Here is a 19,836-nt window from a genome sequence, read left to right as displayed (position 1 = left end):
CTCCAGGGACATTTTATCTTTCTTTTTTCGTTGTAATCCTTTTGAAGGTCATCGAGTCTCACTCGGATTATATTTGAAGAAGAGGTTCCAACAATGTTGTTTTCTTTGCTTAGATTTTCCTAAGAATGAGTTATTTATGTAAGGCAACATATATGGCACAAAGTTTACGTCCACTACTCCACTCTTGACAGGCCAAAATGGCCTGGAGGATAAATTTTATTAGAAATCTTTGTTTTTGCATTCTAGAGTTTTAAATCAGTTCATGATCGTAACAAACCAAATCCATAACAACCACGATTCTTTACTGGGGCAGGGTGCTTAGATGTTACGTCGTCCATGGGGGGGGGGGGGTTGAAGGTGAGGGTGCTAACATGTAAGTTGTCCATGGATGGGGGTTTAAAGGTGAGGGTGCTATGATGTTATGTCTTCCATGGAAGGTGGTTTTAATGTGGAGGGTGCATACAGTAGATGCAAAAATGGTGCAATGTTTTGCACTTCTGAAACATTTTTACAATTTTTTCCACTGTTTAGGTTGTAACTTGACATAAATGTTATACATTCCGTCTGCCAGTGGAGGGAGGTTGGGGAGGGGGGGGGGGGTAGGAGTTAATGAATCCCCTGATTCCATACCTGGGGAGCTAAAGCCTCCAGAAGTATACGTGGTTGCATCCTTGTGTGCATGTTCAATATTTATCCTAACCTGCCAGGTTTATAGAATAAAAGCTTCTTTTTAATATTTCTGATGACAGCAACCCACTGCTAAATCTTTTCAGCCATTGCACAAGTTTAAAATACATCTAGTGACCAGTAATGTACAAGTGTGGATATTATTCAAATCCATCTGTCTTTCTTCACGAGTCTTCATTATTTTCTCCAGAACCTCACATCAATTTTTGTTTTACTCTCTTGCATGTCAAATAGTAAGTACCAAATTATTATATTGTCTCCTTAATTCTTTTTAAGTCTCTTGTTATGGTGCATAATAATCTGTATCGTGGCAAATCAGAAATGGCCAGGCAAGTTTTTCATACTTTTTTAAGCTACGTAAATGTAATCAACAATATAGTTGTCTCCTAACAAAGCCTAACCTTACATTGCTGGTGTCATCAGGTGCGAGGTGTACACTGTAGCCCTGACATTAACACTGAACCCCCAAAAAAGTGCATATTAACAATTCCTTCATAATTTTCCTTAACGATTCTGTTTGCGACTTTCTCATAAAATATAAACCCGCTAATGTTTGAAAGACTGCGTGGGACCATTTATTCAGATATTCCTTTATCAACTGTCTAAGCTGTTTTTTTTTTTTTTATCTTAGAGCAGTTTCCCCAAACCAAGTTGTATTCTACTTTCAACTCTCTTCAACATTTTGCAATTTAATTGGTATAAACCTGGCAAGTTCTCTAGAAAAGGTTAACTTCAATTTAGGAAACAATACAGATTTGCTATTTAAGCTTGACACAGGGCAGTTGATGGTGTGATAGTGGAACTTTTAATGGATTGACCGGTGCAATGGTATTCTATTTTATACCTGAAACCAATCACCAATGGGCCAGTCGACCTTTCAGGCAATCCTGTGTGAGCTGGTGTCTAAATTCCATGGTTTTCAACTCGGAGGTAAACTATCCAACCTTACTGTTGGTGGACACCAAAGGAACCAGACTTCAAAGGAGACTAAATAAAGGCAACCCTCAAATCAGCGTACAATTGGCTTGAAACTATGAGTGCCACCACTAGCGCCTTGACAACTTTTCTCGAGATGATTCAGTGATAGGCACTTCTAACTTAAAGGCACTATGCCTAAGAACAACTTTATACCAAACTACCAATATTATGTATGACATACTCTATAAATGAGATGCCCAGAGGAAATCCACCCTGAGAAGACTACTGGACTACATAAAGATGAATAACTGATACCCAATGAAAACTATAAGATTACTGTTCTCTACACACAAGACTGGCCAGGTATGGAATCTACTTGGGGACCCCGACGGCGGCTCTGTGGTTCTTCATGGCGGTGGCGTGCCATTCCAGTTGGTCCAACATCTTCTTGGCGCCCTTCTCCATGTGATCGTCGATGGGGTTCCCCTCCTCGTCGATGGCTTTGTGAACTTGGGGGATACCGAAGATGTTTGAGACGCTGAGGCAACCGATCTCAGCTGTGAGCGAGCGGAGCTGGATGGCGGCCCGCATCCCGCCGTAAATCCCTGAGAATAGAACGGAAAGGCATGTGTGACTGAACAGGTCCATCATCCATACACAATACTGTGAGATGTCAAAGGTCATTTCAGAATGGACGTTTAATGTGGTAGCCAGTGTCAATCTCCTTTGTACTTGACTCAATACAAACACATTAATTCCCAACCTCCCTCCCTCCCCCATCCCCCCCCAACCCCCTACCCTCAAAGATTTCTCCTGGAGGCTACAAATTCACATTTTGGTCTGAGATGTATTCATCCTTATCAAACTAACAGCATCAAGACTAGTTCAGAGCTTGCTGCGTTAACTTTGGTTCAGTGATCATCAACACACGTACCTCTCCCGAGTAAAGCTTTGTAACAGTGTATAGTCTTACCGCTCCAGTCAGGGAGTTAAAAATCAAACATTATTATGCATACTGCAAAAAATGGACAACATAAATACACAGTTTACCATGCACACCAACACAGTGATTAATTTATATATAAATGGATTTTGTCCGGTTGTCTAATAACATTTAATTATGGAGTTGTGATGTTTACAAAGTTTAAAACATTGACCTCTGTTGAACTACTGTAACATGATTATTAAGATCTAACAAGCAACAGCAGGGTTCTTGCGGTCTATTTCAAGTGATTTACTGTACATTCCACGTATAAAGTTAAATTCAGTTAACATGCTTGCATGGTCTTCAGACCTGTTGACCTTTGATTTCCACAAAATACAACATGCTTCATGTACTCACTATTAAGGTCATTCTATACACTACTGTACTGTATGTAGGTATGAAGTGAATCCAAGCTATACTATTGCAGTTGTCATGTTTAAGATGGGGTGTAACATACACAAGCATACATACATACAGTAGTACACAAACATACACATATATACACAAACATACACATATATACATGCCACCCTCATGAATCCTTTTTGCTTTCAGAAAGAAATTTAGAAAATCCACTTTCTCTTGATAAACAGTCTCTACTGCTTTTCAGGTTTAATATAATGAATCTTGGGCCTTATCCATTGTTTATGCAAGGTACTGTGGTGACAATAGGGTTATTTAAGGTAATAGCCATGAACTAAGGACTGAATGGCTCAGTTATTAGTGTACAGAATCTATAATCCAATTGAACTGGTGTGAATGTGATGGGAAAACAATGCCATTTATTTGATCTAAGACAGGTATTCATGAGAGGAGTCGGTATGCAAACAGTACAGCTATTTACCTGGAGAGTAGCAGACAATTCCCGAAGGTTTATAACTATAAATAGAGCCCGGGAAGTAGTTGAGCATGTTGGCCAATCCTGGAGGGATGGAATGGTTGTATTCTCCGGTTACCATGACGTACGCATCTGCGTCTTTGATCTGACTGGCAGCAGTCTTTAGATCCTTAGGGAGATCGTTGGAATCTTTGTAGAAATGTACCGGTTTCTTCAGGATTGGGAACTCCATATTTTCAGCATCTGATTGAAGATAGGAGGAAGTCTGAGAAACAAGGAATGGTTTATACATATGACACATTACAGGTACGATTTAACATTTCATTAAACATTTCGCCTTCTGTAAAATACTAAACAAAATATGGTAAGGTACTGTACTGTGTCCAAAATACTCTTGCTTTTGACACGTCCAGAGACGTGCTCACACTGGGCGGCACCAGGCGGCTGCTCCCAGCAGTTCTGAATGCCGCCCAGCACAAACAATACTTTAAACATTTCCGCCCGGCACTTTTTTGATGATAATTTAACAAATTTTACCATAACCAAAATCTGGGAGAATACATGGCACAGAATAGGAAAAATAGCACCACCAAGCATACTTCATGTGCAAATTTGTCCAGTGGGGAGGGGGTACCCCACCCATGAGATCCCTCTCCCAGGGTGTGGATCACACTACCGCACAATCTGCCCGGCACTCAAATATTCCTGAGCACATCCCTGCATGTCCTGTATCTTTCAATTGGTACATGCATCTTGATCATATCCAAGTGCTTAATTTCTCTACAGATGCCGTACCAGATTATACTGTATATTAAAATTAATAATTCAGATTAGTTTTTAAATTACATAATTACCAAAGAATAAAACCTCATATCCTCTAGCTTCCATCTGCTTCTTCATGAAGTTGGCGACCCGAATACCGACACGGTTCTCTCGGTACGTCCCTAGAAAGAGGATCATCTTCAGAGCGGATGAGTTGGAAGACATGGTTGTTGAGATTGGTTAATTGTCAGGGATCTACAGTAGGGTTGGAGAGAAGATAGAAATACAGTATGTTGAGTTATTCAGTGACATAACTGGAGAGGATCATCTTCAGAGTGGATGAATTGGAAGACATGGTTGTTGAGATTGGTTGTCAGGGATCTAAAGTAGGGTTGGAGGGAAGATAGAAACATGTTGAGTTATTCAGTGTATAACTGGAGAGCCTGACTAAAACCAGAATGAAAACATTTCATGGTTCCTTGCTGCTCTTCATTAGTTCCATTCATAGGGAAATTTCAAACAAAGCCCTAATACAACAACAGTAATTTATGCTCACAAACTTTTGTTGCCAAAGTAATGCTAAGCCCTGATATCAATTGCGGGTCGACAACTGGATTACATTGAAGCAACTCCCAACCTTAACGGACAGTTCGTTCTCAAGTTATCACAAAAATACTAGTTTTTTTATCATTAATTGACCTTTGGTGACCTCGGATCACATGACCGTTAATTTTGAAAATATTCCCCTATACCATTAGCAACTTGTCCCAAAATATCAACCGTGTCACACCTTGGGACTGAGAGTTATTGCATTAAATGTCTGAAAATTAACTTTGACCTTGTATAACTCCGCACACGAAGGTCACACGGGGGTCAACCCATTGACATTTATGATCAGAAGGTACCTTTGACATCTGAAAATAGCATCGAAACTGTAAAAATCCCCAAAACATGAAAAGGTCACCATAGGTCAAATTGAGGTCAAGGGTCACCCAGATGCGGGTCGACAATTGGATTGCATTGAAGCAACTCCCAACCCTAACGGACAATTCGTTCTCAAGTTATCTCAAAAATACTATTTTATCATTAATTGACCTTTGGTGACCTCGGATCACATGACCGTTAAGTTTGAAAATATTCCCCTATACCATTTGCAACTTGTCCCAAAATATCAACCGTGTCACACCTTGGAACTGGGAATTATTGCACTAAATGCCTGAAAATTTACTTTGACCTCATATAACTTCACACACAAAGGTCACCTGGGGTAAACCTATTGACATTTTTGATTGGTGAGACGTGAATATAGCATCAAAACTGTAAAAATTCAAACATTTTTTTCTTTGCCCATTTTCTCACCCAAAATACTAGTTTTTTAACATTAATTGACCTTTGATGACCTCGGATCACATGACCATTAAGTTTGAAAATATTCCTCTATACCATTTGCAGCTTGTCCCAAAATATCAACCTTGTTACACCTTGGCCCTGGGAGTTATTGCATTAAATGTCTGAAAATTAACTTTGACCTTGTATAACTTTACACACAAAGGTCACCCGGGTGTCAACCCATTGACATTTTTGATCGGAAGGTACCTTTGATATCCAAATCTAGCATCAAAACCAAACATTTTCTTTTTCGCCCGTTTTCTCCCAAACTAAGCACATTTTTTCTAATGTGACCTTTGACCTTTTGACCTTGGTTTCAAATGTAGTTTGATCTGCTGATTCCAAAAATCAACACGATAAGTCTGTACAGCCATCCTAACTCCGACCGAAAACTTTGACCCCTTATAAGTTCGCACACAAAGGTCACACGGGGGTCAACCTATCGATATTTATGATCGAAAGGTACCTTTGACATCTGAAAATAGCATCGAAACTGTAAAAATCCCCAAAACATGAAAAGGTCACCAGAGGTCAAATTGAGGTCAAGGGTCACCCAGATGTGGGTTGACAATTGGATTACACTGAAGCAACTCCCAACCCTAACGGACAATTCGTTCTCAAGTGATCGCAAAAAAACTAGTTTTTTAACATTAATTGACCTTTGGTGACCTCAGATCACATGACCGTTAAGTTTCAAAATGTTTCCCTAACCAGTTCACAACTTGTCCCAAAATATCAACCTTGTCGCACATTGGCACTGGGAGTTATTGCAGTTTTAGTATTTTGGGTTTTTGGACCATAACTGACCTTTGATGACCTTTGTGGGCACCAAAAACAATAGGGTTCATCTACTCACTATGGGCCACCCACCCACCAAGTTTGATCATGATCAGTCAATCCCTTGTTGAGTTATCGTGCATACAAGCTTAAGCGTCACACACACACACACACACACACACACGCCAACATGAATACATAGGTTCCTTTGCTTTTAGCAAGGAACCAAAAAAGGATGATCAGTTAATAGGAAGTAAACTATGGAATGCCAAACGGGGCAATTCCAGTATGTTTGTCAACGTACTGTATTCATGGAATAAATTTCCATTCAGTGGAAATACTGGAATTCTTCTGCCCAGAGAACAGTTATAACTACAATTTTGTCAAAAGTTTAATTCCAAGATAGATGAACATTCTAATTCAATTGAACACGTAACTAGTACTACTAACCTTAATTTTTCAAACACTGACAGCATGTTAATGTAGCATTTCTAGCAAATATTTATACAGTTTATGGTTACTATACATAGTTGTGTCAAGTGTTAAGTGTTGAGAGAAATATACAGAAAGAGGTCCTGAATGCCTGGACAGATTGTCTGCAAGATTAAACAAATCAATTTTGTAAATAGTTTTACAGCCATCCACAACTTTCACCTCCCAGTGTACAGACAACTTTTACTCAGTCCTTTTACATGTTGTGTTCTGTCTTACACTGATTTCTCACTCAACCTTTCTCTCTGAAGAACAGTTTACAAGTTGCAACTCACCAACTATCTGTAGAAACACACTATTCTTTAACTCAATACAATGATACTTGATAATTTTACATAACAAAACAGAATAGTTTCCAGGGCAAACAATAGGATGGCATTTTGAAAGCATTTCCCTACTACATAACTTAGCAGGCTGTGCAAAATTTCTAGACTGCTTTACTATCTACAGTAGAACACTCGACCACCAGCTGACTCAGAGCAAATTTGAATTGTCCAAGAATTAAGTGAGAACCTAGTATAAGATCAGAGATACTTTTTAAGAAAAATCGCCCAAGAAAGAACCTGGGCACGAAAACCAAACTACCGAACGACTGATACGCTCTCAACCCAAGTAGTCCCCTTGCATTGGGACTGTGACTGTGTGATCATCGTCAGGTGTGCATCACCATTCCCCTCGAAAGTGAACAGATACTACACATGATGAGGATTTCCCACAATAATTTTTATGCTAAGATGTTCCCATATCCAGGGAGAACAGCCTTCTTAATAGCACTGTATGCTAGATACAGTAACACAGATGCAGTAGCTACATATGGACATTTTCTTCACCTAAATGCGCTCTGCCACCATTCCCTATTACAGTACCTTCAACAATTGTTATTATATGGAATGGAAATTACAGCATTGTTTATGCACTGTGACATATTTTGGCAACCACATGCCAACTTTACTTTTGGATTTATCATGTTTACAAGGATTTCAGACTTTGAAATAGATGTATTGACCTCAAATGACCTTTGAGCTTCCTCAGTAATGAAAGTAGCCAAGAACTTACTGAGTGGCACCTACAGTACAGTATGTACTGTACACACAATAATGTATGAGATTCATCAATTTAAGTAGAATTATTGAGTTATCTAGTTTACTGTACAAGGATTTCAAATGCTACTCCTCACTGACCTCAAACGACCTTTGACTTCTTACAAAACAGCTCTGAAAGTGTCTAGTTGATGGAGACATAGCAACCAGTTATAACATTCACCAACACTATGTTCACTAATTACCTCTTACAAGGTTTCATATTTTTTAGCCACTGGTGATCTCAACCGACCTTTGACCTTTCCATGCAAGCTATGTCCAAATGGTAAGTTATGATAAATGAGCTAGGGCGTCCTATACCCACGCACACTCAGACATATACACACCATCACATGCTACATCCCTTATGTCATAGGCAAGGAATCAACATGAGCCCAATCGGCACTACGGTTCCTTGCTTAGTGGAATATGAAAGTGTTGTATTTCATCACCCAATACCATATTATTTATGCCCACATGTTCCAGCCATTAACCAACAACTGTATTCCAATCTGCTTTAAGGATGTGGAGTTATTGCAATTTTAAAATTTTAGCACCCCCCCCCCATTAAAATGGGCTCGATCAAATTTTGCACAGGTCTAAATGGTCCCAAAATTAATTGGCCCTAACAAACTGGCTCAAAAATATATTTGCCCCCAAAAATAATTGGCCCAAACAAAGTGACTCAAAAATATATTTGCCCCCCAAAAATTATGTTATAGGCCCACCAGACCAATTAGTGGGCCCTGAATTTTGTGGGCCTGATGGCCTACGTGTACCAGCTATTACCGACAACCGACAACTGTACACCAAGTTTGGCTTGAATCCAATTAACTTAAGGTTGCAGATTTATTGCAATGTAAAAATTGTTACGTTTGACACCATAACCTCATTAATATTCATAGGGTCAGCACCAATAATGATAGGGTACACCTAACTATAATACATCTTCATAGCAACTATGACGAACATACATCATTCCATATCTGAGACAGTGTCACATACCCACACACACACACATTTACGCCAAACTGACTGTATAGTTTCCTTTACTTCTAGCAAAACCAAAAATGCTTAGTCATTGTGTGTACAGTACATGCTTCAAAATTACCCAAATATTAATTGAATTCTGCAAACTGTTTACAAGTGTGCACAAGAACGAGCAGTGTTTACTGAAGCACTGTAAATTATTGTTTTGTTCAATTTTCCTTCCTTTCTTATTTTATTGTCATATTTTAAGTGGACTGCAGTCTGCTTGTATGCAGACTTTACAAAGCTACTGTATATGTAAAAGTAAAATAAATATTTTTGAAGGGGAGGGTTTGGACAATGTGAACAGAGTATACTTTACGTAATTTTTCATTCACATTTAAAGACTGACGCCAAGAATGAAAACTGTCTAGTCATTCAAGAATACCATCTGTGTTATATTACAGCTGTGTTATATTACAATCACCTTAACAGCTGTACACAGCTACTGTACTATAGGTTGTGCCAGCAATTCTTGCACCTTTCCTACTACTTGCACCCCTTAACATTTGGAAACAAACCTTGCCAGCATTGTGGGTGAATGCTCTGCACAAGAATTTGTTGTGAAATGCCTTTACTGTACTGTAGCTCTCCAATTACCCCACACCCCTCCCTCTCCCCTGGAGTCCTGCTATGCACCACAGATTAAGAAATACTGACATAGAATGACACTATGCACAAAGTTGCAGGTTGTGGCATCATTAATAACAGCTGAGCACTGGGATTCAGCAAAACTGATATGCCACATTCTTCCAGCAGAGTACAGTAAATCGGAGGGCCATCCTGGAAAAGGATGAGGGCCCCTCCAGAAAGGGACCCCGAAAAAGGGTGAGGGACGGAGTAAGAAGTTATACCCTACAATATGCACTGGCATTGAAATCGCCTACCGCAAAAATGTTATTTTGTGCCGTGTCCAACCAGCCAGCTCAGCCACCCTATACCAGGGGCCCTGACATATAGCAGGTCTTAAGAGTAAATCTCTGTTTATTACTAAAGTGTAGACACATGCATGATTTCCTTTTTCCTAATTCAATCAAGCTACTAGTGGTATTACAATTCACTTCCCTTAATTTAACAACATACTGTACAGTATGAGTCTGTCATTCTGTGTTTAATCACAGAATTACAACCCCCCCCCCCCCCCCTTTTGCATCATTAGAGAGCCATGAAATAAGCATAGACATAGAGGCTGCTCCGGGATGAACATAATTTATTCAATGACGCAATACAATTCAAGTACACATATGCACGTGACTGGACAACTTTTGTTATGTACGGACTTATCATGTGCCCCTCTACGTGTAGTCATGGAGATAAAAATGAGAGGTTAACATGTACAGTACACAACGGTCATGGATTGTGGTTGTTGCCACTCAGCATGACATAGATGGCAAGTGCTGATCCATTCAGTGATTTTGCTATCATCACAGGTATAAATTCAATATAGGGCCTTAACTACATAGGGCTGCACAAAGTTAATAATGCTTTACATGGAGTTTTGCTGTTTCAAATCATTTGATCTTGTGTATTAATTCACTAATGTCAACTTATTTTCTTTCTTTCTATTTCCTTTGGGGGATTGGATCTACTTGTTAAGCCTATTAAGGGCTTTTAAACCACTTACATTCTCTTTGTACATTTCAAATTATATTTATTGTATAATAGCATACATGTATATTCAACTACATTGTATGTATATTGAGAAAATAAAAAAACTAAATGTTCATTTCCTTGCAAGAAGAAAACAATACTCTACAAGGAGCCAATAACTTTATGCAAGTGGCCAAGGTTTCATCCTTTTCTTCAGTAGCTGGTTACTATCATTAGTGAAATCAGTGAACAAGCAATCAGAACATTTGTACAATTTGTAAGGTTATGGCAGCCTATCATTTGTTCACATACTGTATATGGGTGAATTGTTATAATCCTGCTCATCACCCATTTGCAATTGGAACACTGTTCATCAGATTTTGACTCAACAAAGTGGAAGTTTGAAAAGCCCTATATTGGACTATAAATGAAAACTATGCATTTCCAACTTTTAGGCATAGGCTACATGGTATATGTGCTGGTCAATTTTGTCAATCACCATGGCCTAATACCGTAACAGTTGCAATTTCATCACATAATAACAAAATACCACATGTACAGTAACTTTGACTTGAATCCAATGGTAAGTATTTTTTCCTTCATTGTCTGTTCTTTACACTGTAGCCATATATTACTAAGTAGGTATAGTAAATTGCAAAATATTTGAACATTAATGAAATAGTGCTCAAAGAAAAAAGAATGAATTTCAGGTGGTTTGACTGCTTCCAAAAGAGCCCCTGGCCCCCCACCAGGGGATTTGCTCCTGGACCCCACTAAGGGCCCTAAGGCAGGTCCCTTGACACCAAACCTGGTTGCCGATGACCCTGCGAGCTTGGAGTTTATAGTCATCTATTCTTAGATCTGCCTGGTTCAACAAGAATGCTGGCTGGAACCCTGGTTTATGACCTTTTTTTTCCTTCTTTGTATTTGCACATCAATTTCCTGCAAACCTGATAGTATGAATTAATATTCCAGGCCTGGTATCTTATGTGTATAGCTAGTATTAGTAAGAGCATGGAGTTTCGTTTATAAGCTCCATGATCCGACTGAGTATGGCTAGGGCCGCTGTATGCAAAGTAACCAACTTCTATATATTGGAAATGACTAACATGTATTGCATATAAGTAAGCAAGCAATAACAGATAATTAATACTTACCCCTAATGAAGTGATATATGCCGTTAACAATCAGGTGTTGCATTCACAATAACTCTGATCTCCGGTGGCTTCTTTAAACAGCTTGGCTTTATTCTGTTCTGTGGCTTCTGAACACATGTGTGCACTAACTGTATCTCCTGTACTCTGGCAAAGTCAATTTATGTTTTTAAAACGATGGGCAATTTACTTCGTCATTGTGACCATTACTCGTGTAAGCCAAATTGCTGCAGGTAAAAATGCTTAGTCATTGTGTATGCATGCTTCGCATTCCAGTGAATGAAAGCGGAATGAAAGAACTAAGCCGGGTACAAATACATGCAGTCATGGGCGGCGATCATGGGGGGGACGGGGGGGGACATGTCCCCCCAATATTTTAGGTGGGGGGATATAGTATCTAATATCCCCCCAATATTTGGTGGCATAGTTTTTTTTTTAGCATATTGTTTGTATTTTTTTTATGATATCGCTAGAAATTTTCTTTTGCGCTTCGCGCCAACTTATGGTGGCGCTACGCTTAGATAGTTTGCCTACAAGCTTCGCCCCTCCCTTGGCACATCCCTCGCAAGGCGCCTGTCTAACCGTGTCACAATTTGTTACCATATATGACCGAAAGTAGTTTTTACTTTTTTTTTGCGAAATGGATAGCTAGACGGACCGCATCCGTAATGAAATTTGGTTTGCCGAGGAAAATAGGGCTGTAGCAAACATATTTAAAAAAAAAAAAAATTATGCCACCAAATATTGGGGGGATATTAGTTACTATTAGATACTACCGTATATTCCCCACCTAAAATATTGGGGGGACATGTCCCCCCGCCCCCCATGATTTAAATATATATATATATATATATATATATATATATATATATATATATATATATATAAATGAAAATCGTAATGAGTTGGAAAATCAAGAACAGTGAAAAAACTTTCAGCCTCCACCGGGATTCGAACCACGGGCCTTCCGCTCTGTACGCGGACACCCTAACCACTAGGCTATGGACGCTGATTGTATGTCCAGAGGTTCGAAACCGGTAAGGGAGATCGTAATTCCACTGTAGGCGTTTGTCACCTGTATCGAACAATACTAGTTCTGTTTTTGGTGACATATTTTGCCTTACTCTAGAGATCAAACATGATTCTGACCAACTCGAAATCATTTGTGATTCCTAAAGCCGGATCTCGAAAGAGATACTTTGAACAGACTTTATGTTAATGCAATGGAGGTAAACGACAAAGGCAAATGAATATATATAAATGAAAATCGTAATGAGTTGGAAAATCAAGAACAGTGAAAAAACTTTCAGCCTCCACCGGGATTCGAACCACGGGCCTTCCGCTCTGTACGCGGACACCCTAACCACTAGGCTATGGACGCTGATTGTATGTCCAGAGGTTCGAAACCGGTAAGGGAGATCGTAATTCCACTGTAGGCGTTTGTCACCTGTATCGAACAGGTGACAAATATATATATATATATATATATATATATATAAATGAAAATCGTAATGAGTTGGAAAATCAAGAACAGTGAAAAAACTTTCAGCCTCCACCGGGATTCGAACCACGGGCCTCCCGCTCTGTACGCGGACACCCTAACCACTAGGCTATGGACGCTGATTGTATGTCCAGAGGTTCGAAACCGGTAAGGAAGATCGTAATTCCACTGTAGGCGTTTGTCACCTATATCGAACAATACTAGTTCTGTTTTTGGTGACATATTTTGCCCTACTCTAGAGATCAAACATGATGCTATCCAACTCGAAAATCATTTGTGATTCCTAAAGCCGGATCTCGAAAGAGATACTTTGAATATATGTATATATATATATATATATATATATATATATATATATATATATATATATATATATATATATATATATATATATATATATATATATATATATATATATATATATATATATATATATATATATATATATATATATATATATATATGGGGGGGCAGGGGGACATGTTCCCCCAATATTTTAGGTGGGGAATATACGGTAGTATCTAATAGTAACTATTATCCCCCCAATATTTGGTGGCATAATGTTTTTGTGTGACTATAAATAGAAAATAATGCGTGAGATTATTTATCCAAATCATATTTGGCGGTGGCTAAAACTTCATCCAACACATGCTGCATGAGGTAAATGACTCTTCGTCGTCGTTTCTGTGACCTGTGACCGTATAGCATGTTGTCACTCATGATTATTATCATGTCTGTACATCTCTTGTGTATGAGTAAAAGTACGTACAATCATATATATGATCCACATCGCTATGGGTTCACTGGGTTTCCATTTGGCCTGTTTCCTACAAGATGGGGGGGGGGGGGGGGCGAAGGGTGTAGACCGCCCCCTCGAGCATATTTTTTTTATGATATCAAAGTTTTATAGTAGCCGTTATAAGAGGTTTTAATAATTGTACACCAGTAAATTAACTGTGTCTGAATTTTCGAAAATTCGTTGACCAACATTCTTTATCATACTTCCCTCTACTCGTGCAATTTTTACCGATCTGTTAGGGGTTGAAGGGGGTTTTTCTATATTGGTTGTCCATAGATGAAAATTTGTGCAACATTATGGGTATGTTTTGAATTGAATTTATGATTCAAATTCTGAACAAATAATGGGCTTAAAACCTTGAAAAATGGGGCTGACGGGTATTGTGGGGCGTTACGTAGAATTACCTACAAAAGCAATGATCCACAGGAGATGTGATGAGGTCGAACATGATGTGTGACTGGTGACAATCTTGAAAAAGGTTATGAATGAAAAAAAAACTATAGGGAAAAGCTTGGTTCTCAGGCGAAAAGTGTACATCTGGTTGGTCATTTTCAAGCCCGAGAAGTGCCATTTCCGGTGATCTGGGGGCTATCAAAACCAAAAATTTTCTTGTACGCTGCGCGCCAACCAATGGTGGCGCTCCGCTTAGATAGTAATTCGCCTGCACCAAAGCAAATGTCCCCCCCAATATTTGAAACAAATCGCCGCCCCTGCATGCAGTTTGCTATAGAATACGAATATAAGGGGTGTGACACTATTCGATCCACGAGGAGGGGAGGGGGGGGGGTGGGTGGAGACGAAATGACCATGTAATTTACTATGTATTACTATAAGCTACACGATATACACGATAAGTACATGATCAAAATTTGAGATATCTTCATATGCTAGGGCGAAAAAAAAAAAAAAAAATCGGGGGCGGGCGGGAGGGGGCGGTGGAGGCGAGGTAATCATCGGTTTCTGAATAGCCGGTTAACTGTCCAAAGAATTAATGGGTTTACAATAAACGAATTAACCGGTTATACGGTCAAAATTGAACCGTTTAATATTGTCTGGGGCTGGGGGCCTGAGGTGGCGTAGCACTAAAGGAATGGTGCAGCCTACTGTAAATGAGCCGCCAAAGGAGAGTCCATATTCACCCAAACGCAAAGAATTAATGGGTTTACAATAAACGAATTAACCGGTTAAACGGTCAAAATTGAACCGTTTAATTTTATCTGGGGCTGGGGGCCTGAGGTGGCGTAGCACTAAAGGATTGGTGCAGCCTACTGTAAATGAGCCGCCAAAGGAGAGTCCGTATTCACCCAAACGCAAAGAATTAATGGGTTTACAATAAACGAATTAACCGGTTATACGGTCAAAATTGAACCGTTTAATATTGTCTGGGGCTGGGGGCCTGAGGTGGCGTAGCACTAAAGGATTGGTGCAGCCTACTGTAAATGAGCCGCCAAAGGAGAGTCCGTATTCACGCAAACATGGTTTGGGGTTGGCTTGAATTTTTTTTTACATTTGTTTGACAGCTCTAGGCAAGCAGATATATGGCACTGGGTTTGTTCTTTCTACATATGTATGTATGTATGTTTGTATTTTAGATCCGGAACTCGTGAAGAAGCCATCATAAGTTGGCTTATCAAAGCCGCAAGCCCTCAAGCTGACCGAAGTCAGTCTCTTGGATTCTCTTGGTACAGTATATGTTGATTTCAACTGCAGGGTACTGCATCAGGGGCAATTTATATTAGCATAGGCTATACTGACTGATTACAATAAGTGTAATGATCCCTCATGCCTCAATAACCATCCAAATTCATTAACACTTTTGGAACTTAGGACAACCGCCGACTCAGGCAAAGTGTGCCATCATTTACAACACTCTGAGAAGAGCAGTAGTTCTCATACGAACATTTGAATCCACTTCAAAACTGTGTGCAGACAATTGACCTGCAGTGATCCTACTACCCTTCGAAGAACTTGAAAACAAGTCTTTAAATGTTTAGTTAGCAATACCATGCATGTGCAATCTTGTACTAAGCCTGAAATAAATTCCTTCGCAACCATCTAACATCCAGGGTGGTGAGATTGAGAATCCGAAGCCCCTCACAGGGGCTTAGCGAGGAATTTGCCAAGGCCGGAGAGGCGAAGTTTGTAGGCCAACAACTTAACCGTATATAGCGCCACTATAAGTTGGCGCGAAGCGTACACGAAAATCTTGCCCGAAAATGCCTCCCAGATCGCTGGAAATGGCACTTATCAGGCCTGGTAAGTTGCATCTAAGCATTATTTATTTTGAAATTACTAGCGATATCATAAAAAAATACAAAAACTATGCTCAAGGGTGGGGGCCGTCGTCCCCTTCGCCCCCCTTGGCTACGCGCCTGGCCCCTCGTGAAATGTCTTTCAGTGAGTAAATTAACCTATATTAACCTATATCTTTGAACTTTCTTCAAAGTTTGCTTGTCTTTAGAAAGGTACGAATTCAAGCCTGACTAGCAAACTCAGGATGAGGCCTAACCAACTGATTATACAATCTAACAACAATTTATAAATACATCAATTCTCCAAATCGTACCAAGAATAGGCCTACTCTATTACTTTTTTTTTAGTTTATTTTTCTCAGCCTCATTACACCCTCTAGAAGGCTGTATTGTATGGGCATTATTAGTCTTGGCCAAATCGTTTGTAATACTCTTTTTCTCGCGTGCAAACTGTACATGCCTCAGAGTCCGTTTCTGCCTATGTGCTTGCCCATTGTATTTTAATTGTCCAAGGATCTGTCCTAAGGTATCAATCGAAAGCTTTGCCGCGGGCGTTCTCTGGGCAGTACAGCAAATATAGATACAGGAACATAGCTTTGTGAATAAGAAAGGTACACTAGGCTGTTCATACCAGTGAGTTGTTCCATAACAACTCCCTGTTCATACAAGGGTCTTAAAGGGTGTGAAGACTCGCGCACAAAGAAACGTCTCATGCCGGTAATCTGACCTAGTTTCGAATGAGGTATAACAGAAGTGTTAGACACCACCATCGATCCCAAAAAATACACACATAGCTTGCTACCGTTGGTAATTAGACACTATAGTGTACAGTCAATACCTATAGCTATACGGTCAATACCCACAACACAGTGTACGTAGCAGCAATGGACATCTCATGGCTAGATAAAAGATAACAAAGTATCAAATTTAATTATTTTCTGCATTTTGCAGCGACAAGAAGAAAACTTCACTTGCAAGCAACGGAAAGTTAACTTTTTCAGAGCACGATTTGGGGCGAGTCTTCAATGCCTTTAACAAGACTAGGGCAATATAAACATCAAGATCTCTTTCCAGAAAAACCCCCACTATCATCCTAGAGCTGCCCGTCATCTGTACGAAAACGGATTACTGCCAGTCACTTTGAATGACCCTCTATGTAGTAACAGAGTCTTACATAACCATCACACAAGACAAGCCGACAACGCTCATTGCAATTTTTACCATAGTAACATAGGGAAATTCGGTCTTCGTAATACAGCAATACAAATTAGGAATTTGTTTATACCTCCAAAACCCACATTCACCAGACATTTGAAAAAGAAATGTATTAAACTCGTACTAGTATTATTATATATAGTATATTTTAAATCGTCCTCGAACCAAAAAGCATTTTCTTTATTCAACACTCTTAGTGAAATATGCTCGGGAAAAGCGCGCAAAGTGCTCGGTTTCAGAGAGAAGGTTGTAGTGCCTGCGGCGCTATTCAACATTTTAATTGGGTTAGTGGTTTTGTAGGGAAAGATGCGCGTGAGACAGCGCGCATGGGTTGGTTTAGTGGTTTTGCAGGAGTCCTGCGCTACCACCTAGAGTGCATACTAAACGATGCGTTTGAATGAAAACGCCTCAGTGTGACGTCACAAATGAGGCGTGCGTATTTCCTGTTCGGTATTATACAGTGTGTCTGTTAATGGTAACGTCGACGAAATGTTTCAACTGTAACAGCACGGTTATCATTTCTCCAGTTAAAACAAACTCATTTTATATGTCGTAATTATTTTTGGCACCATTTAAGCACATTATAGACAGAGCCCGGCTACCATCTGAAACAATATCGTATATCGTGGGTCACTCAGCTTTTAGATCAACCATGAGGAATTCAACATCTTCCAGAACTATGCTAAAATGAAGACAGTTTCACGACTAGCAGCGATACTTTCTTAAAGACATCTTTGCGTGCTCAGGGGCGACCATTCCTGTACACTGACAGTAGGTAAGAAGTATTGCGATCACCTGTGTTGCCATAGTGATACAGGTAGTGGAGACCAATACTTAGTAACTGGATTTTGGTATCGTCACTATGTTTCCTTTCGCTCTACTTGACTATAGTCCTTTTAAAACTATAGATCTGTTGTGTTTAGTGGCTATAATTGCACGTATGTAAGGCTAGTAGGATAGGCGGCTGTATAAGTAGTAACAGCTCAAGTCAGAAGCTATAATTTACCAACAATAACAACGATAAATGTAATTGTACTTCCGTTATTCAAAATCAAATATATACACAAAATAAAATACATGATGTCAATCCTCGATCGTTTATCTTATTTTCAACAACTCAAGACTCCCGGTTATGATTCCAAAAAGATTATAACATATATCATATTATCTCCACTGACCATTTTTTTCTAGCAATTCCTGTAACTTATTAAAATTTCAGACTTAGTAAACAATGTTACGTGATACTGTTATCTTATTGTTTATATTGTGAAGTGTAAGCGTCAATCTTAAACGTGTTAACGGATTCTACTAATTGCAGGACATGTAGAAGACAAATACATATTTAATAGTTAGGCCAATACTCTCATAGGCCTACGTTACCCAAAGATCAACGTTGAGAATATGTATACACAAAACGACGAATAAATGATAAATATGCACTCAATTTTATAGCAGTTATCTTATCTACGTTGTTCGATTTGTTCGCAGGTTATTGTCTAAAGTCGACCATCAGATTCGTGTTGTCTAAAAGTCAACTCAACAGAAAGATATGACATCAATGATAAATACAACCTTCCTTCACCTTAGTAACGTCGCGTGGTAACAAATAAAATCCTGGGTTTACTGCAGTACACGTAGGAGTGGCGGTATTTCACTATACCCAGGCTGAAACTCAGTCGCTTATCTACAACCCACCGGAAATGGCCGAACTTGCTTCGTCCAGAAAAGCCGAATCGAGATCAATCGGTACTCAAAAGTTTAACCATGCAATCTCGGCGAGTTTTGATGCCTATATCGTCATGAAGATCTTCCAACCGGTTAAACGACTATTCGACATCTGTGGTCGATTTCGGATATTTAGATCGTTGGTGGCGGAAGATGCGAACATATCCGTCGCCGAGTGCCCGTTTAATCGATGGAGTTATTTTCTGATCTTGCGAGGAAAGAGTAACGATATGTTGCAACTCATGTATGCTTTAGTTGACCAGTTTCAATGTGTTGTGGTTCCGATGACACTGCTTCACATTAGGTCCCTGACCGAAGGTCAAAAGTGGGTCAAGGTCAAAGGTGGCAAACCAATTAACCTTCAACAACGATCTAAACTGTGTGCGTGGCAACTATAAGACGTAACATCCGAGTAAATTAATAAAAATTATGTATTCCTCCGTGGAATCCCATCATCAATAAAAAAAAAAGAAAAAGCAATACTGATAAAATGAATTCGAATAAAATTTATTAACAAGTGCTAACATATGTACTGTCCATCTCTAAAAGTTTATCCTTGCTTTGAACGAAACTCTTCTACAGGCTCCCCCTACCCCCCCCCCCCCGCACCCCTGGCTCACGTTATCCACCTCCATTTGTCAGTC

General features: G+C 39.4%; 1 protein-coding gene across 2 annotated transcripts; it reads right to left on the bottom strand.

The window, feature by feature from the left end:
• Window positions 1–120: 120 nt before the first annotated feature.
• On the bottom strand, window positions 121–11,871 carry LOC139984889 (NADH:(hydroxy)cinnamate reductase subunit CrdA-like). 2 transcript variants are annotated; one of them, XM_071999014.1, is made up of 5 exons: window positions 11,704–11,871; window positions 4,563–4,571; window positions 4,283–4,432; window positions 3,435–3,671; window positions 121–2,210 (listed from the first exon to the last, which is right to left on the bottom strand). In XM_071999014.1, exons 3-5 carry the CDS (start codon window positions 4,413–4,415, stop codon window positions 1,978–1,980), a joined length of 603 nt encoding a protein of 200 aa, XP_071855115.1. In that variant the 5' UTR covers window positions 4,416–4,432; window positions 4,563–4,571; window positions 11,704–11,871; the 3' UTR covers window positions 121–1,977. The 2 variants fall into 2 exon arrangements, with proteins under 2 accessions (XP_071855115.1, XP_071855114.1); XM_071999013.1 differs by lacking the exon at window positions 4,563–4,571 and having other exon boundaries at window positions 4,283–4,445.
• Between the last annotated feature and the right edge of the window lie 7,965 nt (window positions 11,872–19,836).

The sequence above is a fragment of the Apostichopus japonicus genome, chromosome 17 (assembly GCF_037975245.1).
Source record: "Apostichopus japonicus isolate 1M-3 chromosome 17, ASM3797524v1, whole genome shotgun sequence".
NCBI lineage: Eukaryota > Metazoa > Echinodermata > Holothuroidea > Aspidochirotida > Stichopodidae > Apostichopus > Apostichopus japonicus.
This window is presented reverse-complemented; position numbering and strand designations above follow the sequence as displayed.

Excerpts from the sequence above, each read along its gene's own strand:
- LOC139984889 (XM_071999014.1), bottom strand. The coding sequence starts at position 4,415 with ATGTCTTCCAACTCATCCGCTCTGAAGATGATCCTCTTTCTAGGGACG. Across the intron at positions 3,672-4,282 it reads ATATGAGGTTTTATTCTTTG|ATGCTGAAAATATGGAGTTC; the intron begins GTAATTATGTAA and ends ATCTTCAATCAG. Across the intron at positions 2,211-3,434 it reads AATTGTCTGCTACTCTCCAG|GGATTTACGGCGGGATGCGG; the intron begins GTAAATAGCTGT and ends TTCTATTCTCAG.